Below are 26,037 nucleotides of genomic sequence, written 5' to 3'. Positions count from 1 at the left end.
TGTGGACCATGGCCCCCACCCAGGGCTGGAGAGGGGTTGGGGGAGAAGAGGGGAGCAGAAAACAGTTCTAATAAGATAGGGAGGGAGGCTGATTGCAGAACCATAGAGCTGGCACCATGAATGCCTCTCTGCTAGGGATGGGGGAGCACCTCTGCATACATAGTCCCCTAAATCCAGAGACCTCAGTCCCCCAGGTGACCAAAAATGGAGAGAACGTGTCCTTGGAGATTTTGAGACAAGAGAGCAAAACTGGGGTGGAATGGGGAAGAAAGATCTCCCAGCAAGACCTAGGGTCCTTCCAGCCAGGTCCTCCCCAGCCTGTTCCTGGGCTGCAGAAGAGGACTCTACCCTGAGGACTGGGAGAGATGAGTCACAGGTGTGGGTAGAGGGCGGCCAGGTAGCACGTGTCCCCAGCAGAACCAGCCCAGCAGCTCTGTCGAGCACGCCCCAGCACTGACGCAGACTTGGGCACCCTTCCGGATGGATGCACATCCACCCCCGTCCTGCCAGCCACCTTGAGGGCCGGGAGAAGGGGCGTGCATGGGTGTTAGCCAATCTGACCTGGCCCAGACTCAGCAAACTCAGCTTCTGCCAGCTGGCTAGGAAGAAACGAGTTCCTTAGGAAGGCTCCCCCAGGATGCGGTTGCCAGCACCTCCCCTCCCTCCCCAGGTCCTTTCATCTGATTCTGGAGCAGGGACTCTGAAAATGCTCTGGGGATCCCATGTTTGCACAAAGGGTGGGCATGGGACTGGGGGGCTGGAAAGAATTGTGCTTGGTTTTTACTTACGACTCCCACTCAGATTAGGAAGATCTAATTGTCCTCAGACACAGCTGGCCCTCATGCTGGTGAGGTAGGCGTGGCCCTGAAAGTCTGGGCAGGGGTATTCAGGCTCTCACGACACTAGCATTTTATTCTTACAATCAATGCTAACATTGGTGGTCTACGTGGATATCCAGCCGTCCTCACTCACACCAGGCTCAAACAGCTACTAGACTTCCCCTCTCTTGGGAATAGCTACCATTCTCAGAGCTGGACGACTCATGGCTTAGTCACAGGTGCCTGGCTGGTTCAATCCAGCTCAGGCCTCCCCAGCACCCATCACTGCCACTGCTGCCAGTGAGCTGCAGTCAGCAGGACTGAGCACACAGAGGTGGCTTAAGGCCAGGAGGAAATTACTTTCCATTCTCTCCACATCCCCCAAGTTGTGTATTGGGGTTGGGAGAGGAAATCAGACTAACCACCTGAGTGTTGCGGACGGGGCAGACCTACCTACATAGACCTAAGAGGTGTCCCCAAGGGCAAGGACCTAGGAGCAGCTCACACCAGCAAAACTTGAAGTTAAATCTGCAAGGACCAGCTGGGATCGGGGGCAAGTCAGAGCCAGAGGAGGAGGGGAGGGGAGGAAAGTGGAAGAAAGAAGGGACCCAAAAAACCCTGGCAGAGATCAGGCAATAGCATGGGGTTATTTCAACTCTCTATAATCCCCACCAGCCCATAAACACACAATCTAATTTTTAAGAAAAGTGCTTGCTTTGCAAATTCAGCTTCAAGATAAGTCCCTCCTCCCCACCCCTGCCTGCCCATATAGAAATCTTGGACTAACCCTGAGGCTAGGTAAGGAGAGGAAAATGCCAGACCAAGGTTAGAGCTACAACGTCATCAGTCTTTAATAACTTATAGGCAAATGCTAAAAAATAGTTAATAATAATACAGAGGACACACGTGGCTTATAAAAATGGTTGTGAGTCTACAAAGGTGGGGAGGAGTTCTTGGCACTTTCATACAAAGAGAAAAATATTGACTATTACGACTGGCACCCCTAGAAAAGCAACCGGGGGGAGACCCCTCAGTTGGGGGGAGGGGCAAGAGCTAGTTCTCCTTTATTCCAAATGCATCCTCCAAGAAACTCCTTCACCCCCAAACACATCTAATCAAAAAGCCAGAGAAGAAAAACAGGAAACAGGGTCGAGGTAGAGTCAGTTTACATTTAAGCCTCCACAGTCCTGCAGCCTCCACTTCTCCAGAAGTGAGGATGAGGGAGAGATGTGAGAAGATATCCCATCTCCCATCGCCCACCCCAGTGCTGCCCCAAAACAGGACCCCCGGTGTCCTCCTTGGTCCTTCATTGAGGTGAACAGGTCCTTGCACCCTGGGGCTAAGTGAGGGGCCACAGGCTCCACTTGGCTGTCCAAGTGTGCAGACCCCTACTGGTGAGGAGGGGGCAGCCTCAGGTCACCGTCTCTTCTTGCCTGTCCGGGCGGCCTTCTTTCTCTTGAGGATCATCTCATACAGGCGCTCCAGGCCTGGCTGCAGGCCCAGCCCGTCCACAGCACTGCAGCCCTGCACGTGGGTGAGTGGGGCCGCAGCCAGCTCGCGGACTGCCAGCCTCTTCTCCACCTCGGCTGCGCTCAGTGCCCCAGGCTGATCCTGCTTGTTGGCCAGCACCAGGACAGGCACGCCCTGGTTGTCCGAGGCCCGGCTGATCCGGTGTAGCTCCACCTTGGCCTCCTCCAGCCGCTCAGCCTCAGCAGCATCCACCACAAACACCAGCCCGTCTGTCCGGCGTGTGTAGGAGCGCCACAGTGGTCGAAGCTTCTCCTGCCCCCCCACGTCCCACACTTGGAAGGTGATGCCACGGGACCCCCCCAGGGGCACCCGGATCTTCTCGGTGTTGAAGCCTTTGGTGGGGACGCTCTGGACAAACTCTTTGAACTTGAGGCGGTAAAGAAGGGAGGTCTTTCCAGCCGAGTCCAGCCCAATGACCACAACGTGCAGGGCCTGGAAGTGAGGCAAGAAGGAGGCGGTGGGCGCCATCTCTGTCAAATGGTTCCCCATGATGAACTCTGGCTAAGGTGCAGGTCCTGGGGCTCACAGGAGAGGCAGGGAGGAGGCCTTGAAACTGCAGGCTCTGGAGACCACAGCTGGGTTATCTGAACAGGGAAAGGTCATGGGAGAAAAGAGGAGATGTTTAATAATAAACATGAAATTTGCAACTTCTTGATCATTTCCTAAATCAGCTGCTCATTTTTTTAATTCCTTTTTTTTTTTTTTTTTTTTTTTTAAAGCAGCTGCAGGTATAACAGAGGCTCTCCCCCCTCCCTGCGGGCCCTGACAAGGGCGATGAGACCTAGAGAAACCCCCAGGTCCCGGGACACTGAGGTTGGGGGGAGAGACCTCGATCGCCGGACAGTCAGCTTCCGCGCTTGTGGCGAGGTAGCAGGCACCGCGACCCGTTCCCCAGGAGAGAATCCTCGGGGAAACGTGCACCTGGGGGGGCAGAGGGCCCAAATTAAGAATCAGGGTACGGGCGCTGAGACCAGAGAGTGCGGCCCACTCCCACCCGCCTTCCACATCCCTAGGCGGTTGACACACCCCTCCTTACACAGAGACCCCCTCCCCACTGCCCCGCGACACTCCACTGCCCGCCTCCCTGCGATCGCCGACTCCAGCTCCCCAGGCCCCGCACCCGGATCGCCTCGGCTTGGCCTGAACAGCCCCTTTACCTTCCGACAGCCGCGCTCTCCCCGCTCCCCTCCGGGCCAGCCCCGCGAGGTTCCTCGCCGGCCTCCAGCCCGCTGGCACTGCGGGCCGGCCCGGGGCACTCTGCCTTAAAACCGGCGTGTGACGTCACGTGGCGCGGGCCAATCAGCGGCCCTGCGGCAGCGAGGCGGGGCGGGGCGGGGCGGGGCGTGGAGATCAGCGGACTGGAACCCGGGCCACACTGTGATGGACGTCTGATCAATTGGTGACAGTTTTATTTGATCTTTTCTACCATAATCTAATATTTGGAATTAAACTCGGGATAAATCCGGGATGGAAGGTAGGAGGGGCAAAAGGAACACGCGTGGCAGCGTTTGACCAGGGAGGAGAGGTGAAGAGCGTAATACTCTCAATACCACCACATCCCCCTCACCCAGGCAGAGATATCCACCCCACGTATACGCTCCCTTCGCCGGGTCCACTCGAGAGATGCTGACAAGTCTTCCTCCTTTATCCTTCCTAATTCAATGTTTTAACCTGTGTGAACATGGAACCCCGTAAAACAGCCTAAAGCCATTACCCCTATTGATCTTCGTAACAGCCCGTGAGGTAGGGACTGGTGTCGTCTGCATGATATAGGTGAAGAAAGCTCTGAAGGGCTCAATGACTTGTCTAGGGTCACATATAACTAGTAAGTGGCTGAGCAAGGATGTGTCTGAATCCAGTGCCTTGGCCCCTCACCACTTACCTATCTAATCTCTCCCGTCAGGGCGATTCTCAGCAGAAGTCCCCCCCCGTTGTTGGTCAGAGCACCCGCCAGCAGCAGACCCCCGAGGGCCTCCCTTGTTCAAATCGATAAAGACAGAATCCTTCACTTCACAGGGTGTTTACTGACCTCATTAATACTGTCTGCTCTGCATGAGCCAAAGAGACTGTGGAGACATAGAGGATGAGCAGACCACCGGGCCTGGCCTCCAGCAGCTTCTACTCTAGTGAGAGAGACAAGACTAGCCACTGACAGGGAACAGTGGGACTTTGTAAATCGTGAGATAAGCACTTATAGGACTTCAGAGGAGGGAGAGAACATGTCAACTAGAAGCTTCTGGAAAGGTTTCCAGAAGTTAATCAGTCCTGCGTAGGATTGGTTGGGAGGTGGACAGGACTGAGTGGCATCTCCCCAGTCATTACAGCCTGATACAGTCTGGGCAGCACTGAAGAGGAGGAGATGTCACAAACGGGCAGTGTGACCAAAGGGTAACAGTGATTACCTGCAGGGAGGAAGGTAAAACTGAAGGTGGGGAAGGGGTTCAAAGGAGAATGAAATGTTAACTCTACTCTTTCCATTTTTACAAGGAAGCTGGATGCTTGCATTTATTATATAATTCAGTGTTACCTTTTTAAAAGGCTGTCTATGAGGGGAATTGTAAAGGGGAGGGGGGTAGGGGAGGAAGCCATTGCCAGACAGGAGGGTCTAGCCCTTCCTGCCCACTAGCTTCCCATCTGTTTAGCACCAGCCTGCCTTGCACCCTCCTCGTCCCCTCCCCGCAACAAAACCAGCCACCTGGTTTTCCCCAGCAATGCAGGGAGCTTCCCCAAATCCCTGAAGAGATCAAAACCTTAGGTAATTAGTTCGTTACACCCCGTGTTGGGGGGTGGCAGAATGCAGCAGGAGCTAAGGCACAAGGGTGGAACTGAGTTAGGAGAGGGGATGTCAGAGCAAGCCGAGAGGTTGGGAACCACTAGCTCATTGAGTGGCCAATGCATGCTAAGCTGTGGTCAAGGGACTTTGCATACTTTTCCTTCTTTTTTTTTTTTTTTTTTTTAATTTTTATTTTTGGCTGTGCCTCGCGGCTTGCGAGATATTAGTTCTATGACCAGGGACAGAACCCACGCGCTTGCAGTAAAAGCACAGAGTCCTAACCACTGGACTGCCAGGGAATTCCCAACACTTTTCCTTTTTTTAATACACAACTCAAACCATGTAGTAAGTATAGTTATTCCAAAAAGAAGACACCAAAGCCAGAAAGGGTAAGTAACTTGTCCAAGGTCACCCAGCTAGAAATTGGCCAAACTTGGCTTTGATCACATGCTACAATGGCTGTGAAACCGAAAACACAGAGAAACGGAGAACACATGGAAACTGAAAACAGACGCACATTGTTTTGTGTTTCTTCCACAGTCTTTGAAATTTCTTTAACATTTCTCCTACATCTCCTGGGCCTCACACCCAAGAGGGAAATTGTCACTTGATCACCTGATAAGGGAGATGAAACTGGCAATCTCCCCACCCTTCATTTTTTGCCTTTGCCAGGAAAGGTGTTGATGAACAGATGGGAAGGAGGAGGTGGGACAAGGTGAGGGTGAAGGAAGGGGCCCAGTTTGTCAGGGCAGCACCAGGCTGTGGGCCTACCCCAATCCAGTCTCCTTTAAATGGGAACCCCACCTCCACACCCAGCCTGGGGCCCAGGGAGTCTTCCTCCATTAATGACCATTTTGTTTCCTGGCAGCCTCACTTCTGCAGCCCTTTCTCTCCACAAGATCACAGCCCAGGACCTAGTGCATTGGAGGATTCCCTACGGAGAACACTGGAACATTCTTGCTTTGAGCATTCATTTATGGAGTGCCTGCTAGGTTGAAGGCCTGAGTGAAATGGCTTAGGACCTGCCCTTGTGGAGTGGACATTATAATGAGGAGTGGGGAGAGACAGGGAATGGCTAAAGAGGTTAATGTCAGATGGTGATACATGCCATCAAGGAAAATAAAACACGGAAATGTGCTAGAGAGTGACTGGGGAGAGAGCTGCTTTACCTGGGGGAGGGAGATTGCTCATGAAGTCCTTTCCATTGTGACATTAAAGCCAAGGTTTAAGTGGCAAAGAGTCAAGTAAGCATTCCAGACAGAAGGATAAACTAGCTGGGACCTACCTGCTTCCTCCCATTGGCTCCCTGACCTGGGTCAGACTGCAGCTGCTGAATGATTATTTTTCCTCAGAGCTATCTCCCCACCAGACTAAATGCTGAGCCCAGGAGCTGGTTCTTCTCATCCACAGCTCTGCAGTGCCCAGCACCGTGCCTGCCACACAGTAGGCAATCAGGAAATCTTGCATGATTCATGACTGCATGATGGAATGATTAAATGTACTCAAGGGGGTTCCCTGAGTATGGGAACCAAGCATCCAGCCTTAGCTGGGAGTTTCCTGGTCTGGGGTCCTTGGGGGTTGGCAGAGATGCCTGTAAAACCCTGCACTTCTAGGCAAGGTCTGGGCAGTACTCAACCCTCAGCCTTTATTGGGGAAGAGGAATTTCTTGGAGGAGAAAAACAGAGGCCATGGGACAGATGACACTGGAGAGAGAGCCCCCCCCTCAAGGCCTGGTGGGCTGAAACCCTGGGCTGAGAGTCATCATGAGTCCTGTCCTCCCAAGTAGACTGGCTTGGAAAAGCCACTTTCCCCCGGGAGCCTCAGTTTCCTCAGCATGTAACTAGGGACTTAGATGATTCCAAGTCCCTTTCCCCAGGACAGCCCATGCTCTAGAGTAGGGGAGGGTACAGGATGGATGGAGCTCACCTAGAAAGCAGCTGAGGACATCCTTGTCTCCACAGCATCCCAACCAAGTACCTGTCTGAGTGCACAAATGAAGGGAGGAGAGGAGTCTGCAGGAGTAGGGATGGGCTGGGGGAGTGGTTGCCCAGGAACGGCTTCGGCCTGGGAATCGCAAAGACCCGTATTTCAAATCCCAGCTTTGCTTCCTCAAGAATCAAATGGAGGAAACACAGCCTACTACTTAGAATGAGTGTGAAAAGAAAAAATGTGGGAAAGGGGCCTTTAGGTACCCTTTTCCCATGCCAGGGGCCCTTTCAGAGTCAACTCACCCAAAACCACCCAGGGCCAAGGCAAGGTCTGGAAAGTGGCAGATGCTGCCCTCTGGTGGACGTGTCTGTCACTGCCTGCGTCCTGAAGAAAAGTGGAGGAGTGAAGTTGTACACTTCACTCCTTTGCCTCCTTCTGGAGGTTTTTTTTTTTCTGGCCACGATTCACGGCTTGTGGGATCTTAGTTCCCCCACCAGGGATTGAACCCTCACCATCGGCAGTGAAAGCGCTGAGTCCGAACCACTGACCACCAGGGAATTCCCCTGCAGTCTTCCTTTCAGACAGGACCTTTCCTACAGTTTGAGGTTGGGAATGGAAGATCCACTCTCCTCGAGTTTTGTAAATGTATTTATTATTTATTTTTGGCTGTGTTGGGTCTTTGTTGCTGCACGTGGGCTTTCTCTAGTTGCAGCGAGCGAGCGGGAGCTACTCTTTGTTGCAGTGCGCGGGCTTCTCATTGTGGTGGCTTCTCATGTTGCAGCGCATGGGCTCTAGGCGCGAAGGCTACAGTAGTTGTGGCACGCGGCCTCAGTAGTTGTGGCACACAGGCTTAGTTGCTCCGCGGCATATGGGATCTTCCCGGACCAGGGCTCGAACCTGTGTCCCCTGCATTGGCAGATTCTTAACCACTGCGCCGCCAGGGAAGTCCTCTTTTCAAGTTGTGTGTGTGTGTGTGTGTGTGTGTGTGTGTGTGTCTGTGTGTGTGGAGGTGAGATCAGGCGTAAATGAACATTATTTGAGCAGAAAATCTAATTTCAGTCATATTTCCCATGCCTTTACTGAGGGCCTAACAGCTGATGCCAGGATTGCTGAGGCAGGAGGAGGCGGCAGGGCAGAGAAATTCATGAAGAGGCAGTCACAGCCATGTTTTGGTGTCTTAGGAGACAGATCCACACAGGGACAGGTGTCCCTGGGCGCAGTCGGGGTGGTGTGCCTGAGACTCCCTGGGTGGGCAGGACTGAAGAGAGAGAGCCTTGCAGGGCGAGACTGGATTTTGATGTCTTAATGTCTTAAGCTGAACGTCTTAGCTTGATGTCTTAATGTCTTAACGTCTTAAGCTTACTGTCTCAGTTAAAGGTGACCCCTCGCCATTAGGAGCCCCTCGGAGGGGCTCCTGGCCCTGGGGCCCAAGCGGCTGAGGCCCATGTTGGGGGTGGGGCTCAATCAGGCTGCGGGGTTTTGAAACCGTTTGACTCCTTCTTGCCAAGGACGGTGCTACCCTAGCCCCTTCCTTTCCCTGTCTCCCTCCCCAGAATATCTTGAGCATCTCCAATAACAACTACTACCCCGTCGCTGTGACCCAGCTGACCACTGAGGTTCTGCACCTGTCCCTCGTGGTGGGGCAGGTCTCCAACCGCCTTCTCCTCCGCATCGGCCCTCTGGCCAGTGAGCAGGTGACTCCCTCTTGCCGGCCAGCCCTGCCCACGGCCGCGTGTGGACGCGGGTGGCGGGAGGAATGGGGTGGCTGGAGTCGGGGCTAACCCTACACCCGTTTGGTTGACAGATGTTGTATACGGTGGCCAACAGGATATGGGACGAGAACACATAGTGAGTAGCCCTTGATCCCTTCTGCCTTAGCCTCTTTCCCGGCTGGGAACCCGGTTTGAATTCCCACCAGATGTTCTGATTGCTTCGCCAGCCCTGCAGTCAGCAGGTGGCCTGCACTCCTGTGGCCAAGACTGCAACGTACAGGCATTCAGGGTCCCCAGCCTCTGCCTGTTTGGACCTGGACTGGAATGAAAGCCAGGCTAGAATCTGGTTAATGCTTACGATATATGACCTCGGGCTCTTCAGCCCGACTCACCCGTTTCCTACTAAGGGAGAGGCCAGCCCGTGCCTGGGCCAAACCAGTGGGGGTTGGAGGAGTGATATTGCAGCAGAGGCGACACGCTCACCTTGGGCAGAGGGAGAGGGAAGGGGTGGGGGTGCCCTGTGGGGCCCCTGCTGGAGAGGAGGCAAGGGGGGCTGGGACTGCAGGTCTCCTCCGAGCTGTCTGACAGGCTGCTCAGTGTGTGAAACGTGGGCCCGGGTTCTCTCTCTCTCTCTGTCTCTGTCTCTCTCAGCAAGATCTGTACCTGGCTGAAAATCAAAGTCCACCACGTGCTTCTGCACATCCAGTAAGTAGGGCTTGGAGCCCTGGTACCCCTCTCCCGCTTCTGCCCCCCGTGGGAGGAGAGTCATCGCAGCGAATCCCGTGAGTCTGTGTCGGCTCTTGGCCGTAGCAGGTCCAGCCCCTCCCCTAAGGCCCACCTTGCTTGTGAGCTACTGACGTGACAGCCACAGATCCGCCCGGAACCCTGGGTGGTGGGGGGGGGGGGGGGGGCAGCTGTCCCAGGTGCTTCGGCGGGCGGCGGAGTGGGGAGCAGCAGGAAGGGCCGGGTTTGGTCTGAGGAAGCCAGCCCTCCCCAGAGAGCAGAGCAGGGCCGGGGCTTTCCTCTTCCTCCCAGACCCTTGTGGTGCGGAGGAGTAAAGACGGTGAAGCCCAGACCTCGGGTGGCGTGAGCACTTCAGCCGCCATCTTACTGCCGCCGCCAGGTCTCTCCCCTCCCCTCCCTACTTCCTTGTCTCACTCCTACCCCAACTGCAGATCCTTAGATCGGTGGAAGTGGAAGCTGGGTGGGGTCAAGGCTCAAGTTCTGTCATCTTCAAAATAAAACTGGTTTGTTTTTTTTTTTTTTTGGAAAGAAAAAAAAAAAAAAAGCCCTGTTTCCTCTCCAGGGGCACCCTGACCTGTTCCTACCTGAGCCATTCAGAGCAGCTGGTCTTCCAGAGCTACGAATATGTGGACTGCCGGGGAAACACGTCCAAGCCCCACTTGCTGGTGCCTCGCCCGCCGTGACCTGTCTGCTGTCGTCGAGCTCCGGGCACCTGCCGGCCTGGTCTGTATCTCCCACCACTCCGTGGCACCCAACAGGACGAGAGTGACTTTGCCAGAGGAAAAGCCCTGCTTTATCATACCCTCCCCCTGTTCACCCCCAGCAGAGGAAGCTTTCTGTGGACGTTAACTTCATACACACACACACACACACACACACACACACACACACACAGCCTCACACCCTCTCTGATTTCCACAGGAACGGAAGCCTGGTTCTTCTCGAGGCCAGCACCAGATATTCCCCTTGGTCCTGAGGAAAGTCTGACCTGACATTCCCTCAGAGCTGCCTCAGAGGCATGGAGGGGCCCCCACACTTTCTGTGCTGAGCACCTTGGTTGCCCAGCTCGTCCAGGGAAGACCTTCCTCCTGCCTGAATGTGGAGAAAGCTTTCATTTTGTCTGGCTTTTAATACATGGATCCTTTCCAAGTTCTCCACCTGGTAATGAGAAAGTGACGTGGGGGACAGCCAGTGTTGTCCCCAGGGCCTTTTAGGGAACCGTAGGTGCTCTCCTAGGCCGCCCGGCTTTGGTCGTGTGACAGAGTGATGGTGATGGCCTGCTTCTCGCCTGGTAACTTGTCCCCCACCCATCTGACAGCAAGATTGGCCAAGGCCCTTTGGCTCTGCAGCCTTCCTGGTTCAAGACTGTCTGGGCCCCCAGGAAGTCAGAGGTGTTCTGCAGCTAAAGCTTCTCCTCTCCAGAAAGCAGTTTTATTATTCTCTTCATAGCAGGAAGCAAAGTAGGAGGGGAGGGGAAGGAAGGGAGGCACCGGGCACCCCCTGGGCCTGCACAGGAAAAACAGAGACAAAGCCAGAGTCATTTTAAAAGGTTTTTATCGAAGGAGGCCACAAGCCTGAGCCCATGTGAGTGGACACAGGCAGGTCAAACGGTGGGTGCAGCTGCTCTCCCGCTGGAAACCTGCAGAGGTGAAGCCGAACTGCTGGGTTCCGCTGCACCCCCAGCCTAGCCCCAGGGCACCCTCTGCTCCCAGAGGCCTGTGCTCTCCTTCGGGCACTGATGACAGTCCGGAGCTGCGTATCCGTCGGGACTGGTCTAGGCCGTCCCCTCTTTGCTGTCACTCAGACGACGCGAAGCCCCAGGCAACCCCCCGGGTTCTTTAGGCGAGCAGGAATTGTGTTTGCTCACCAAAGACGGTTACGGTTTCCATCACTCAGACAGGCAGAGAGGTGAGCTTGAGTAGCAGGGAAAGCTGAGTTTGCAGTAGGAAGGACCGGAGAAGGGGACGTGGGGCCAGAACCGGGTGAGGAGCCGGCCGGGGGGATGAGGGGAAGGAAGGAGTTGGTGCTGTCTGCGCGCTTCCGCGCCTGGGTAACTGGCGTCGAGGTGGCGCTGGTAAGAGCACGGAAGTCCGCGAGGGCCGGGCTGGAGCTCACGCCGGGTGGAGTTCGCCAAATGTAACGGACTTATATTGGAGTCAATAAACGGTGCTTAACGATGTTTAAGAAAGGAAAATAAAAGGCTCCTGTGAGTGGGAAGGGAGCTGGTGGACGCTCCCCATCTCACAGCCTGTTTCTTAATATCCGAGTGGGCCTCAGGGTCTCTTCCCCGGTCCCTGAGCCCCTCGGGAACACGCCCGGCCTCCGTGCCTTCTGGGAGACTGCTCCCGGGGAGCTCGCCCTCTCCCTTTCCCTCGTTGTGCATCTCTGAGTCCCTCCCAACGTTCACGCTCCCGTTCCTGTGCGCCCCCGCTCCTTCGCCTCCCCCAACTGCTCCTCTCAGGAAACGCTGCGCTGAGAGGCGCCTTCAGTCTCACCCAAAGGCGATGCTGCAGCAGTGAAAGGACCCAGGCTCCCCCCTGACCAGTCAAGAGTGGAAGAGGGAGCGGGGCTGGGGGACCCCAGGTGTCAGTTTCAGGAAGTGGTGAGGGGGGTGCCTGGGGCCTCCAGAGCCTCTCGGTTGTCTCCGCTACATGGAAGTCTCCGCTACATGGAAAGGCCGAGACCCAGGGAGGAAGAGGCCTGTGGATTTGCGGGGGCGAGTCCCCCTCTTCCCAAGGTCCGGTGTCCCGGGCCTGAGGCTGCAGTCCTCCTTTCCTCTGAGTTCTTTCTCTCCATCCCTTCCAACCATCGTCCGTTCAACAGCGGAGTGCCCACAGTGGACCAGGCGTGACACCGGACTTGGGGGAGGCCCCTGCCTGCCACTTCTTCCTGATGCTGCCCCAGGTCCCAGGTCCGCTCTGGTGTGACGCAACCCCCGCTTCCCCAGATGCATCTCAATAAGCGTCGGCCAGGAGGACGGGCTGGTGGCTCCAGTGAGAGTCATAAACCTGAGCCCCCAGCAGGCCTATCGCTGCTACATAAGGGCCAGTGGTGGAGCTGTAGACCTGGGGGGGGGGGGGGGCCCAAGGCCAAGTTCTCCCATTGGCTTTGCCTGGAGAAGCATGGAATCGCCCTCCACTTTCTTCTCGCACCGTCTCCATCCTCTTCGTGGGTCTTCCTGCCCCCTCCCCCTCATCTCGGTCTCAGGGAGCCCAGCCAGGGTCTTGATTCTTTCCGGGAAGAGATCACGTGTTATTCCCAGCTAGCCTCCCCCGCCAGAGTGGATCAGGAGGGGTTGGCTTTTGAAGTGGAGATGTTGCTGGGAGGTAAGAAGGTGGGGCTGCTCATCTGATGTTTGCTGATGGCCAGTGGGGTCTTGGCGGGGGGGCGGGGTCTGTCTCTGAATCACCACTGCTGGATGTAATTCGTTGACTGAGAAGAGGGAGAGACAGGAGGCAAAACGGGTTAGTTAGCAGCTCCCGGGCCTGCTGGTTTCAGAACATTGTCTTAGGCCCTCTGAAGCCAGAGTAATGGAAGTGAAATGTAGCAGCCCCGGCCTCCTCTTAAAGGGCCAGGATCAGGTTCTCCCATCCCGTGCACCCGAGTCAGGAAAGAAAAGCTTCTTTCCAAAGCTTACCCTGTTTTATGTAATTCTCAAGACTCTCAAAAAAGAGGCTTCCTGGGTTTGACGGTCCCCAGTGAGCCAGGCTGTAAGCTAAGTGCTTTGGATGCTTTCCCTTTTAATTCAGTCCTCGTGCCACCTCTGTTGAGGAGGCGGTATTATCCGTCTCATTTTACGGGTGGGGCAGCTGAGGCTCAGTGATCTGAGTCGTGCTCCCAGAGAGCGGTGATCGGAGACCCCCTGACGGAGACCACCACCTCTGACTTCACGTCTTACCGTCCTCCCGCTCCAGCTGTCTCTACCCCCGATCAGCGTTTCAAACGGCCCCTTGATTTTGCTTCTCTGGCACCTGTCCTGTCTTTCCAACTAGATCGTCAGCTCCTTCACTTATACTGAGTGGTGAGCAACAGGGCCTACAGAGACATTTTTATGGGGGCGTGGAAGGGAGGAACGGGCCGTCCAGAAGTGACTGAATAACTTCAGTCCCCTCTCCCGATTCCTGCCAAGGAAGCCTTTCTAGACTCCACCCGCACTTACACGCAAGCACGCTCAGACACGCAGCCAGGCTCTAGCTGCCTTTCACACTCTGAGGCCGTCTCACCGTGAGTCGTGGGTACTTGGTGTGTGTATCTGGGCTAGATTTCCTGAAACCTGATGATGAAACGAAGCACACGTTACTCATCTGGCAGTTCCTGAGGATGGCACGTGCCACAGCTGGACTCTTTACCACGTGTCTGGGGGCAGGCCAAGGCCCCTAGCTGGGGCAAGGCAAAGTCCCAGCCCCCACTGAGAATTCTGCACTAGGAAGCCGACCGGTGCTTCCCTGTTCCAGACCCCCCTCCCCCCCCCCCCCCCCCCCCCCCGCTTCCCCAGGGCTCAGGATATCCGTTGCTAAGCCCACACCTCCTATCCCACCCTCTGGCCGCCCCGACCCCGTCTGTCACCCTCACCCTGGAGAAGGGACTGACAACTTCTGAGCCACCCTCTGCGGAAGTCAGCGGGTTTCTCTGCAGCTCTCGCTTGGTGCAAATCCGCTCAGAGAGTGACCCCCCCCCCCCCCAAGTAAAGGTGAAGGGTGCCGGGGAGGGTCAAAGGGTGGGGTGACAGATGTGGATTGTGGGCTATAGCCAGGGGCTCTCTCCTCACTGTCTCCCGCTCGCTCCCGGGCATCTCACTTACCTGGACCTTGAGGGTTCATCACCCCTCCTTGGAATCGGTCCTTGTGGGGGCCTGGCCTTTGGCAATCCTGGAGAATGTACCGGGAGGTGCGCTGAGTAAGAGGGTCTTGGGCATTTTGTGGCTTTGGCTGAGGCTGAGGCGGCGGCGGCGGCGGCGGCGGCCGCTCGGGTACCTGCGGAGGCTGCGGCTGCGGCTGCGGCTGCGCGGGTGGCGACTGTGATGGCGCCGGCGGTGGCTGCGACTCCTGCGGCGACTCCCGAGATGGCTGGGGTTTTTTTTCAGATTGCCGTTCCTCTTCTTGGAGTTTCTTCAGTTCCTGTCAAGAAGCGCCCCGCAAGTGGCATCCTCCTCCCTCCCTACCCAGTCACCCCACGCCCCCTGCCAGAGACACTGAGGGGAGCAAGGCAAGGGAATCCAGAGGTGGAGGTGGCTGGAGGGTCTCTGTTCCCTGGAGTTGGAGGCTGAGGCTGGAGCCTGAGCTCTCTCCCCTCACCCACCCACACCCAAGGACCGTTTCTATAGCAACAGTGTCCCCCGGCACAGCCCCTGCCCGGGAAAACAGCGGCCTCTGGCCACCTACCTCCTAGCTTGGGAGCTGCGCGCGCACTGAAAACCGTTTGCAGTGCCAGAGGGTAAAGAATAATCTCTTGCCCATGCTTTGAGACAGCACTGTCCAATGGAAATATAACGAGGGCCATATATAATTTAAAATGCGCTGTTAGCCACATACCAAAGTAAGAAGAAATAGGTGCAACTAAGTGTCATAATATATTTTATTCAACCCAATACAGCCCAAACGTAAAACCAATATGAAAATATTAATGAGATAGTTTATAGTCTTTGTTTTTGTATTAAGTCTTCAAAACCCAGAGGGCATTTTATACTCAACGGCACATCTTGATTTAGACACTACATTTTGGTTTAAAATATTTGATCTATATTTAGAGTTCAGATAATTTACAGTCGAAAAAGTAGATTCACATATCCACGTTGTTCCGAACATACTTAAAAATGTTCCAGTACGTAAAATGAAAATTTGTTTTAAAGAGTATATTTAAATAAATTAAGTGTATGTAACATTTAAAATTCAGTTCGTCGGTCTCACTAGCCACGTCTCAAGGGCTATAGAGCACACAGGCTGGTGGCCACCCTATTGGACAGCGCAGCTTTAAAACCTCCCGAGCCTGACCCCTCAATCCCACATGAGGCCTCAGCCTAGTACAACAGCAAAGCTGAGTCACTCCAATACACACACACACACACACACACACACACACACGGTCCATCCAAGACATCGAAGGACCTTGCTTTCCTCCAGCCCAAGCAAAACAACATTCACCAGGTAATAGACGGCTTGCTTGGGGTCCGTCTTCCCTCCCCGTCCCCTCCGTGTCCCCGGAAGGACCCTGGTGAACGGGGCCCCTCTCATGCACCTGCTCTTGCTGCTGCTGCTGCCGGGCCATCAGCCACCTCCTCCGGTCCAAAGCCATCTGCCGGCGACGGGCCTCCCAGTGGTACGCACTGCCCATGGTGGTGGCGGTGACAGAAGGCCCCAGGCAGGGGCTGGGGGCAGGCAGAGCCCAGGAGGCTGCCACTGCCCCCACCACTTCCGTCTCCTCCCACCTCAACCCCCTGGCCTGTGACCAGAACCACCTCACAATGAGGCCACTACCGGGGCAACTGGGCAGCCCCCCACCCCCACCCCCACCCCCGCCTGCCTTGGGAAGGAGGGCGGTGTTCTTCCCAAGCCTCCTAGAGAGCATCTGTAAAGTACCTTTCTCTCCAGGGCCCTGGGCAGGTAGAAGACACCTTTCCACCTCAGCCTTGAGTTTCTGTGGACCCCGGGGACAATTCCCAAGCGGTCTGGCTTTTCTCTCTGGTTTCTTTCTCCTGCCCTTCCCAGGATTCCAGCCTCCTCATCCGGCCCTCTGCTGACCCCTCCCTTCCCTCCTCCCTCAGTCCTCCGTCTCCCCCGCTGTGCTGACTCAAGAACATACAGGGACTTCCCTGGTGGTCCAGTGGTTAGGACTCCGCGCTTCCACTGCAGGGGGCACGGGTTCGATCCCCGGTTGGGGAACTAAGAGCCCGCGTGCCGCGTGGTGCGGCCACGAAAGAAAAAAAGAAAGAGAAAATACGAGATCCAGCCAGCTCTCACGGGGGTCTGAGCTCTGTGAAGGCAAAGTGGCTTATTAGAAAGTACCCTGGTTCTGGGGATTTAATATGCTGGGCTCAAGCCTACCCTCTCTCTCTTCCTCTGACCCTGGACTCAGCTTACCTCTCTGGGCCTCAGTTTCCTTGCCTGGAAAACCAGAAGGGTAGCCCTTGTTCCCTTCCTCACGGCGGGGGGGCGGGGGGGGGTTCACACAGGACCACATGGGTCAATGGATGAGAAGTATGTGAAATGAAATATAAAATTGCTCAGCTACAGGTTGGTATTATTTATTATCCTACCTGATTTGCATCCTGTTGGGGAGGAAAAATTCGTCCTCTAGCCTTCTAGGTTCTTTGGCTGGTCTAATGACCAAATTGACATCAGACAGACTAATAGGAGAAGAACAAGTATAATTACATATGTTCAGGGATTCCCATAAGGATAGGAGACCCAAGGGCAGCGGAGGCTTATGTGCCGTCCCGAGCTAAGGAATGCGATAAGGGCCTAGGGCTTCAAAGCGGAGAAGGGTGAGTCACCGGACAGAAAGAAGGGCAGACGTTTGGTAACGGGATGTTTGCCCTGCTATGCAGACGGGTCTCTCAGATAAAAGTTGTCTCTGATAATAACTCTCTTGTGAGCCAGGCCCCCTATCTAAATTCTTTTAGGCAGTTGAGGGGGAGGTAGAAAGCTCTTCCTGTGTCTTTGGGGGCCTCCATTGCCTTCAACTCAAATAACCCCAGGCCAAAGTGGCACATTCTGGGGGGACTCATTTTGAACTCCTTGGGTGTCCAGGAGGTGGAGTGGCCAGGGGAGGGGGTCGTTTCCTGAAGCCCAGGAGGGCTTCTGGGGGCAGGGACTGGGTAGACTGTTGGTCTTTCCCCAAAGATATAAATTTTTCTAGAAACAGCAGAGGCTGAGTCCAACTGGAAGCGAGGGAAGGGTATAGGTGAAGAAGGGGCTTCAACCCAGCCTCAGCCTCAAACACTGTTGACGGTGGAGGGAGGGTGCAGGGTGCAGCCCTTGAACCTGAAAACAGGTTCAAACAGAGAGTTTGAACCTCAAGCAGAGAGTCTGTCGATTCAGGCAGCCGGTCTAGTGGAGTCATCTAAGGGCCCTGGAGTCAAACAGACTCAGGTTCACTCCTGCCTGTGTCGCCGACTACCTGGGGGAAGTTGGGCAGGTCACTCAGCGTCTCTGAGCCTTTCCTCTGAAGGTTGTTGGAAGACACTATAGGATGCTTGGGAAGTGCCCGCCGTCACAGTGGGCATCTGGCTGTGGCCAGCTGCTAGGGGTGCCCCAGCTCTGCTGAGGGGCCAGTGGGACCTGAGCCTTGCTAGATCTCTTTCTTCCCTTTTCAAAGAGGTGCTACTCCCTTCTCGTCGTCCTGGCACCCAGGGATGTCATTTGCAACAACGGATACGCAAGGGTCTCCAGATACAAGAAATGAAATGGAGGCTTGTCACTGGACATTTATTTTCACAGCACATTTATCTTCCTCTAAACGAATTCTGCAGATATTTAGGTGGAAAGTTCCCGTTTTAAGAGAAAGAGAAAGGGAAAGGCACTTGACTGTCTCAGTCATTAAATGGGCAAAAGGGGAAGCGGGTTCCTGTTGGTATCTCTCCCTCCCTCGATTCCCCTCTTACTGTCCTCCTACCTTAGAAAGAACAGGGCTCAGCTGTGGAGACCCTCAGGGTGGGGGAGGTGGGCTGGGCTGAATCTGGGGAACTGTTTCCAACCCTCCGAGCCAGTCCTCCTGCGCGCGAGAGGAGGGATTTTTCAGGGCAAATCTGCCAAGACTGCGCCCTCCCCATTCTCATCTCCCTTTCTGAGCCCCTCTCATGCCTTCCCTGTGCACGCTGCCTCTCCCAACCCCGCCTCTGACCTCCGAACTCCTTCCAGCTCTAGATTCTACTCCGTAGCCCACTCCACCCCCTGTCAATTTGGATTTTAACTCATATCAGCCCTCAGGGAACTTCCCGTGCTGTTAACTGATTGTAGCCACTTGCACATTGCATTGTTAATAGAGCTTGTTATTATACAAGACCCAGAATCTTCTGTTGTGGAAAGAACAGCGAGTAGAGTTAGAAGCAGCGTGGGCCGGGTAGGCCTTATGAAATACCGGCTGCGTTATTGATCAGGCGTGCGAATATGATCTAGCGGCTCTACCACTCTGATCAGTTTCCTCCCCTGCAGGGTAGGGGTAATAATACCTCCATCCTAGAGGTGTTGTGATGATGGAAGGAAATAATCCATGTCACACGTCGGGTTCAATAAACAGAGGCTTTTATTATTGTGGTGGTTCACGAATTTAAGATGCCATCTTTTGTGAGAGGTACGGTTATTTTACCTAGCCCTAAGAAAGACAGGACGAAAAGAAACCAAGAGAGACGTGCTGCGATGTAAACAGCGACAGTGCTTTCTCCTCCGGGCCTCGAATGTAAGACGCATCCTGGTTTCTGAGATGTAAAGGTGCGAAAAAGATGGGCATCTTGGAATGGACAAAATCAGGCATCACTATGGAGTGTGACGCCTTCTGTTGGGGGCTGTTGAAAGACCAAAAAGAAAATGTGGGGATTTGCTGGCCTCCGTAATGGCAGGCAAGTTTTGAAAAGCCCAGTTCTTGGTTGAGTCTAACTGAGTTTGATGGATCCAGTCTAGCTGGACAGGAAACTTGCTCTCCAGCACACAGACTTCTTCTGTTGTAGCGCCAGGACCCCGGGCACGTTCGGGGTGGGGGCAGGGGTGGGCGAGGAGCCGACGGTCTGCTGGTCCACGCACACCCCTGATCACGTTGCTGGGGAAAACGATCTCCCTTTCCGACTGCAAAGTCAGACAGACTGGTCCAGTTCTGTTGCTAGTCATAAAAGCGAAAGCTTTTGCTTTGTGGCTGGGAAAAAGGAGAAGGCGGGAGAAGGGAGAATTGAGGGCGAGAGGGCGGGGTCAGAGAGAAGGGAGAGGAGGTCAGAGAAAACAAAATGGTGCCTCCCTCCCTGTCTCTTCAACTAGGGAAAGCTGACAAGTGAGGAAAAGAACCTGAGGGAGCTGTCCAAGAGGTCAGGGTAAAACTTGAGGTGAGGGCAGGGCTGCTGCAGGGCCAGGAAAAACAGATACAGTGAGGCCTGGACTTGAAGAGGCTGTCCTCCCCAGCCGGCAGGGCACCCAGCAGACCTCTGATGCCCAGGGATGGAACACGTAGAAGCACTTGGAGCTGGCAGCCTTGGCGTGGGCAGACCTTATCTGAGTGTGGTGCAAGGCTTCCCCGGCAGCAAAGAGCAGTGGATGTGGTTGAGTGGCAGCCAGAGGAGAGGAATGGAAGAACACGGCAGATGCCCCTTGCTGACCGCGGGGACAAGGTCATGTTCACCTGTGTGATCCCAGGACCCACACAGTGACAGGCACAGAGTTAAGGTGTGATACCAGAGAATCAGTTGAATCAAGACTCTTAAAAACAGGATATCAGAAGATTTTTTTAAAAAAAGAGAAGTCCAATATATATATATACATATATATATATATATACACATACATATATATATATATATATATATATATGTATGTGTATATATATATATATGTATATATGTGTGTGTGTGTGTGTGTGTATACACACACTTTTTAATATGATAAAGTTGGCATCTGAAACTGATGAGAAGATGGACTATTTCATATATGATATTGGGACAACTGGGTAGCCATCCAGACAAAATAAAGTCAGATGTATACCTGAACTCAAATACTAGGACAAATGTGAAGTAGGTTAGAGAAGGAAACACAAAAAGATCAACAGTTCAAAAGACGGTGGGCAGGGGACAGGAACGTGCAGTTCACAGAAAATAATAATGGACCTCAAGCACATGAAAAGCTGTACAACCTTGCTCATAGTAAGAGATAACATTGGATATTATGCAAAAGTTAGATAACATGATGGTTGGGCAAGGCTGTGGGAAACAGGCACTGGTTGAGAAGGCTATCTGTGCTCTTCCAGTCTCTGTCTCTGGCTTATCCTTTCCAACTCCCTGGCAGCAATGATAACTGGGTCCATAGTGAGATTGTAGGACACTTGGACAAAGGCTCACCAGCCAGCCACGTCCTGGTGTGGCCTGAACTTTTATGGGCACTTTGGTCTGTACACATGGATGTGGGCTGGCTGAGGGGCGCTGACTCACGTTAACCAAACTCACAGGAAGCTGGTGCGTGAATTAGAATGCTAAGTCGTTAATTTACAAAGGGAGATACTCCTTTGCAATGACAGAACAGGCGTGTCTGCAATCCCAGGTACCTCATTCTAAAGATCAAAATACCTAGGAAGCTGAATTGGTGAGCACAGGATGACCTGATGAACATGGAAGCAAGCAGAAATGTAGTGAAACACAGTGAGGGTCGTAATAATTACCACAAGCCAGGAGGTCTGCTAATCTCTTTCTGTATGGACAAATTGCATTATTTAATATTTACACATTCATGTGTTCAACCAAATTCATGTGTTGGGCTTCCCTGGTGGCGCAGTGGTTGAGAGTCTGCCTGCCAATGCAGGGGACACGGGTTCGAGCCCTGGTCTGGGAAGATCCCACATGCCGCGGAGCAACTGGGCCCGTGAGCCACAACTACCGAGCCTGCGCGTCTGGAGCCTGTGCTCCGCAACAAGAGAGGCCGCGATAGTGAGAGGCCCGCGCACCGCGATGAAGAGTGGCCCCCGCTCGCCGCAACTGGAGAGAGCCCTCGCACAGAAACGAAGACCCAACACGGCCAAAAATAAATAAATAAATAAAATATGGTATGAAGTTTAAAAAAAAAAAAAAGAAATGAAATATCAAATTCATGTGTTCATGTGTCTAGTATATGTCAGGCCCTATTCTAAACACTGAGGAGATAAATGTGGACAAAACGGACCAAGTTCCCTGCTCTGGAGCTTACATGCTATTAGGCTAGAAGGCAATAAACAAATACATGTATAAGATGTCAGGTGATATGTGCTATGGAGTAAAATAAAACCAGGTGAATGAGGAAAGAGTAAGCACAGGACTATATGTTAATGTTCTCATTTTCTAGATGAAGAGGGTAAGCTACAGAGAAGTGACTTGCCTGCGATATTTTCCCTTATGTTTGGTACTTACAGGAATACCATATTCCAGGCATGTCTCGTAATTCTTAAGATTATGTCTAATAATTTCTCATCTCCTTATCTCCAATTTACAGGTAATGTGGCTACATCGAAGACACACGGTTAGGCGGGGAGGCCAAGTCACGCGCCAGGTCACATGATCATTAACAGGTAGAGAGGGGTTAGAGACGAGGTGTTCCCAGTGTCTGCTCTTAACCGCTGCACCAGACAGCTCGTTCCTGTCTCTCTTCAGACAGACCTGTGTGTCAGGCTCAGCAACACTTACTCTCATAGTGGGCGGGACACACAAGAACAACTTCTCTTTCTTTTGGTGCCCTCTTCTAGGTCCCGTGCTCTTCATGGATGGATCCGACCTCTTCCGCCAACTAGCTGTGTAGTCTGGGGCAAAGTTGCTCACCCTCTCTGTGTCAACCGCTCCATCTGTAGGTAAACTTTGAAAGTCTGATATAAGGAAAGCACGTAGCGCAAAGCCCGGCCCAAACAATAAATGTTTCCTATTGTGTTGTTACAGGCAATACAGTTGCTCAGTTGTTTCAGTGTCACGGCCATGACGCCTTCACTGGAACCTCGTTGGACCCTAGGGCCCACATTCTAGACTACCAAACCAAGGTCGCCTCATTAGCTCCCTTTATACTCCCTCAGCCCCACACGGTAGGCACTAAGGTTTCCACTTCTCAGCTGGGGAATTAAGGCTCTGGAGGTGAAGGAGCTTGCCCTAGTGGCCTGCAGCGGGGGCAGGGCGGGGGTCCTGACAACCAGGGCAGCAGTGCTCGCAGGGCGCGATCTCGGGTCCCAAGTTCTCTCTGCAGCCCCTGCCAGGCGACACCGGACAGGCACTCCTGGACTCCCAGCCTTCGACTGGGTCTTCGGCCTGGACAGAGCCAGCCCGTGGGACCCTATTGTCTTCACAGTGAAGACCAGATGACGTTTTTCGTACTCGGACCAGTCTGCTGCACATCAATTCCACAGACGCCCTCCTCTATTCTCCCAACCCCAATTCCCCTGAATTCTGTCTTTACGCGAGAGCTGGTGCCAAAGAAGAGGTCCGCCCCAGCCCAGCCTCCGCTCATGCGCGCAGAGGCGGTGCCGAGGACTGGGCCGATCAACCCGCGCGGCTCCACCTACCCGCGCGGAAAGGGCGGGGCATGCAAATTGAAAATGGCGCTTCAGCCCGAGGACGACGAAGCTGCCGCAGGTACAGAATTCCTCTTCCACGATGTAGAGAATAAAAACTCTTCACGAGAGTGTGGTGTGGTGCCACCCACAGTACTGTCACTGAAGCAAAGGAAGTGAGACCTCGAGTGAGCAGTGACAGGGGTCACACTGAGTCCAATATGGATGAGAGGAGGACGGTGACAGTGAAGCCAGGTGGCTGGGTATCGCTTCTCGGCCTTTTGGCTAAGATCAAGTGTAGTATCTGTTCTTATCAGTTTAACATCTGATACGTTCTCTATCCGAGAACAACATATTAAACGGATTTTTGGAGCCGGGAGTTGGAGTGGGAGCTTGCTCCGTCCACTCCACGCATCGACCTGGTATTGCAGTGCTTCCAGGAGTGGTGCACCCCTCCGGGGGAATATACCTCGAGTTCAAAAAGATAAGAGCCGTGTTTCTGTTTTTTGTGTGTTACCCGGTTGGTTAGTAGATTTTCCACGTTTGCGGAGAGTTTTAAGTGTTTTTGTTTTTTTGCTTCTCAGTAGTGTTTTCAAAGTTCCTTGGGTTGGGTTCGTCCTTGGAGGTCGATGTGTATACGTTACGGGTGTTCGCGTTTTCTTCAGAAAAGAATAAGTCTAGCTGGGGAAGAGGGAGGGAAAACACTCTTACAGGGAACTTTTCCACGAGTTCCCCACTGGGCAGCGTTGGGGGCGGCTGCTTTCTTGTTTGGAGAGGAAGCCCAACGAGCCGCAGCTGACTGTGCCCCTTGTGCCCCCTGCTTTGTCTCTGTGTGGTTTGGCTCTTTTTTCGTTCACCACGGTGAAAGAGAAAGAGTGGTCTGCGCCCGGAAAAAACCGGCGCACAGCCGTGCAGACACAACGCCAACCGTAAATGAGACCGAGTGCTGAGATCTCTTTCTGGAGTTTGTGATTCAGTGGGTCTCGGGCTCTGAGGCCCACGACTGTGTCTTTCTAACACGTTCTCAGGGGCTGAGTGCTGAGATCTCTTTCTGGAGTTTGTGATTCAGTGGGTCTCGGGCTCTGAGGCCCACGACTGTGTCTTTCTAACACGTTCTCAGGGGCTGAGAATGTTGCTGGTCGGGGGACCACCTTACCGCCATCACTGACGTGGGAGAGCAGTTGCAGGCCTGGCCTTAGCGTAGACCCCCCGTAAGGCCGTGGGCACACTGCTCTCATCTCTTGTCAGCTTCAACGTCTTTTTCTGTAAAAGGGGATGGAGATACTTATCTCCTGGTGTTATCATGAGAATTAAGTAAGATGAAATGTGTGAAGTGCTCAGCCAAGGGACTGGCACACACACAGTCCTCTATGTCTCATAGCTGTTAGTGTGGCCCAGGAAGCCAGTGTAGTCTTCCCCAGAAAACATACAGAGTAATATGTACCCATTGACCACCCAGTGCCATTTCTTTTCCAGTGTATGTGACTTACAAAGTCAGTGCTTCTCCATCTTTAATGTGCACAGGGCTCCCCGGTGGCCCTTACTGGAATGCAGATTCTTGTTCAGTAGGGGTCACGGACTGAATTGTGCCCCCAAAGTTCGTATCTTGAAGCCCTAGTGGGAGGGGAGGCCTCTGGGGCCAATGAGGTTAAGAAGAGGTCAGGAGGGGTGGGGCCCTCTTGTTGGGATTAGCTCCCCAATGAGTGGGGGCACCAGCGCGCTTGTTCTTTCTCTCTCTATCTAACACGTGAGGAGAGGGAGGGAAGTCCGCCATCTGCAAGCCAAGAGAGGGATCTCCCCAGAACCCTGCCACGCTGGCACCCTGATCGGGGACTTCCAGTCTCTCCAGCACGGTGAGAAAATACATTTCAGTTCTTTAAGCCACGAGCCTGTGGCATTTTGTTTTGGCAGCCCTGGCAGCCCCATCAAACTAAGACCGGAGGTCTGACTTGGTGCCTGCATCCTGCGTTTCTCACCAGCTCCTGGGCGATGCGGATGCTGCTGGTCACAGACCGCACTTTGAGCAGCAAGGGCCTAGAACCGATTACTAGAAAGTGACCCTAAAGGCTGTATATTCTCCCTGACGATGAGTACTTTCAATGTTCTCCTGTAAATCTACAACAGAGATCTGTTATTATAACCCCAAACTCTTAACAGCTCTGGCTTGTCAGAGGCACTCAGCAAATCATTGCCAGAGAGAAGAATGGATGAGCCAAGGGTTGTGCCTGACCGTTGGCTGCCTGGCCTCGGGGGAAGACCTCTGCCCTTGGAAGACCTTTGGAAGCATCGTGGGTGAGTCAGGCAGCCTCTCTCCCCTCTGAGACTTGGGGGTGATAACACTTCCTCAGGGTACTGTAAAGGTAAAATGAGATTGTGACCAGGAATGTGCCATAAGCAGTGCCTGGCTCACACACAGAGGCACTAACAAACCGTCGGTGAGCAGATCTGAGCCCCACGAACGGTTTCTTGGCCTCTGGACTGGAACTCCTTGATGCAACGCTCATGTTGGCCTCCTGACCTGGAAGCTGACCAGACTGTCCCGGTCAGGGCAGCCAGCGGGCCCGGGCGGGAGGATAAGAATGGGGGGGGGGGGGGGAGATGAGGGAATTTATTTAGAGCCACTTTTTATTTTCTGTGACATGGAAAATACTTCTGTGCCTGGCCTTCACCCATTTTTTCCCTATTGAATGGTTGTTCTTTTATAATAACTTCTAGGAGCTCGTTATGTGTTAGAAAGATAAGTACTTTTTCTGTGATTGGGGTTGCAAATATTTATTCTTACTTGTTTTGTCATAAATCACCTGTAAGTGATGTGACACCCCGGGGCAGGTGCTGGGAGTAGACAGAGGCAGGCCAGAAGCCATTCCTGCCCTCAGGGCGCCTCCAACCCAGGATGGGGACTTAAGACACCGGCCCAGATGGCCAGAACACCAAGCAGGACAAGGAGGAGGCCAGTGAGAGATGAACAGATGGTTGGGGTGTTTGGACCACAGCCACCCCTTCTCAGGGAAGCCAAATGAGTTGAGCAGAAGGTGGTCTGATGCACACAGATCTGAACAGGGCTCATGGGATGGGGGGGGGGGGGCCTGAAGAGCCTTGTCAAGCACATCACACATTGTCTCATTTGACCTTCATCCATTCGTGCAACAAATATTCACCGAGTGCCAAGTACATACGGAGCACTACCACAGGTGCTGAGGAAAGAGCAGCAAACAAAGCCTTTACCATCAAGGTGAAAAGCAGTACAGCACTCATATCTGTATATGCGTGAGTAGACCTACATACCTATGTGTCTGTGTGTCCGTATCTATGTGTATAACTATGCCACGTGACAATCATA

At 53.6% G+C, this 26,037-nt stretch overlaps 3 protein-coding genes and 1 non-coding gene across 6 annotated transcripts; 2 read left to right on the top strand and 2 right to left on the bottom strand.

The window, feature by feature from the left end:
• Nucleotides 1-1,644: 1,644 nt before the first annotated feature.
• ARL4D (ADP ribosylation factor like GTPase 4D) lies at nucleotides 1,645-3,591 on the bottom strand. 2 transcript variants are annotated; one of them, XM_059907301.1, is made up of 3 exons: nucleotides 3,506-3,581; nucleotides 3,177-3,269; nucleotides 1,645-2,932 (listed from the first exon to the last, which is right to left on the bottom strand). In XM_059907301.1, the coding sequence occupies exon 3, from the start codon at nucleotides 2,835-2,837 to the stop codon at nucleotides 2,235-2,237; it is 603 nt and encodes a 200-aa protein (XP_059763284.1). In that variant the 5' UTR covers nucleotides 2,838-2,932; nucleotides 3,177-3,269; nucleotides 3,506-3,581; the 3' UTR covers nucleotides 1,645-2,234. The 2 variants fall into 2 exon arrangements, with proteins under 2 accessions (XP_059763284.1, XP_059763285.1); XM_059907302.1 differs by lacking the exon at nucleotides 3,177-3,269 and having other exon boundaries at nucleotides 3,506-3,591.
• Nucleotides 3,123-11,683, top strand: LOC132355916 (transmembrane protein 106A-like). Its single transcript, XM_059908472.1, has 6 exons — nucleotides 3,123-3,325; nucleotides 8,446-8,503; nucleotides 8,604-8,744; nucleotides 8,855-8,898; nucleotides 9,414-9,467; nucleotides 10,069-11,683. The coding sequence occupies exons 1-6, from the start codon at nucleotides 3,123-3,125 to the stop codon at nucleotides 10,187-10,189; spliced, it is 621 nt and encodes a 206-aa protein (XP_059764455.1). The 3' UTR covers nucleotides 10,190-11,683.
• On the bottom strand, nucleotides 11,044-16,181 carry CCDC200 (coiled-coil domain containing 200). 2 transcript variants are annotated; one of them, XM_059907306.1, is made up of 4 exons: nucleotides 16,082-16,181; nucleotides 15,741-15,828; nucleotides 14,308-14,623; nucleotides 11,044-12,938 (listed from the first exon to the last, which is right to left on the bottom strand). In XM_059907306.1, exons 2-4 carry the CDS (start codon nucleotides 15,795-15,797, stop codon nucleotides 12,769-12,771), a joined length of 543 nt encoding a protein of 180 aa, XP_059763289.1. In that variant the 5' UTR covers nucleotides 15,798-15,828; nucleotides 16,082-16,181; the 3' UTR covers nucleotides 11,044-12,768. The 2 variants fall into 2 exon arrangements, with proteins under 2 accessions (XP_059763289.1, XP_059763288.1); XM_059907305.1 differs by lacking the exon at nucleotides 16,082-16,181 and having other exon boundaries at nucleotides 15,741-15,868.
• A 6,781-nt stretch (nucleotides 16,182-22,962) lies between these two features.
• Nucleotides 22,963-23,153, top strand: LOC132356288 (U2 spliceosomal RNA). The gene has a single exon (XR_009499811.1). It is a non-coding gene; the product is annotated as a U2 spliceosomal RNA (small nuclear RNA).
• The last annotated feature ends 2,884 nt before the right edge of the window (nucleotides 23,154-26,037 follow it).

Source organism: Balaenoptera ricei, chromosome 20, assembly GCF_028023285.1.
Source record: "Balaenoptera ricei isolate mBalRic1 chromosome 20, mBalRic1.hap2, whole genome shotgun sequence".
NCBI lineage: Eukaryota > Metazoa > Chordata > Mammalia > Artiodactyla > Balaenopteridae > Balaenoptera > Balaenoptera ricei.
This window is presented reverse-complemented; position numbering and strand designations above follow the sequence as displayed.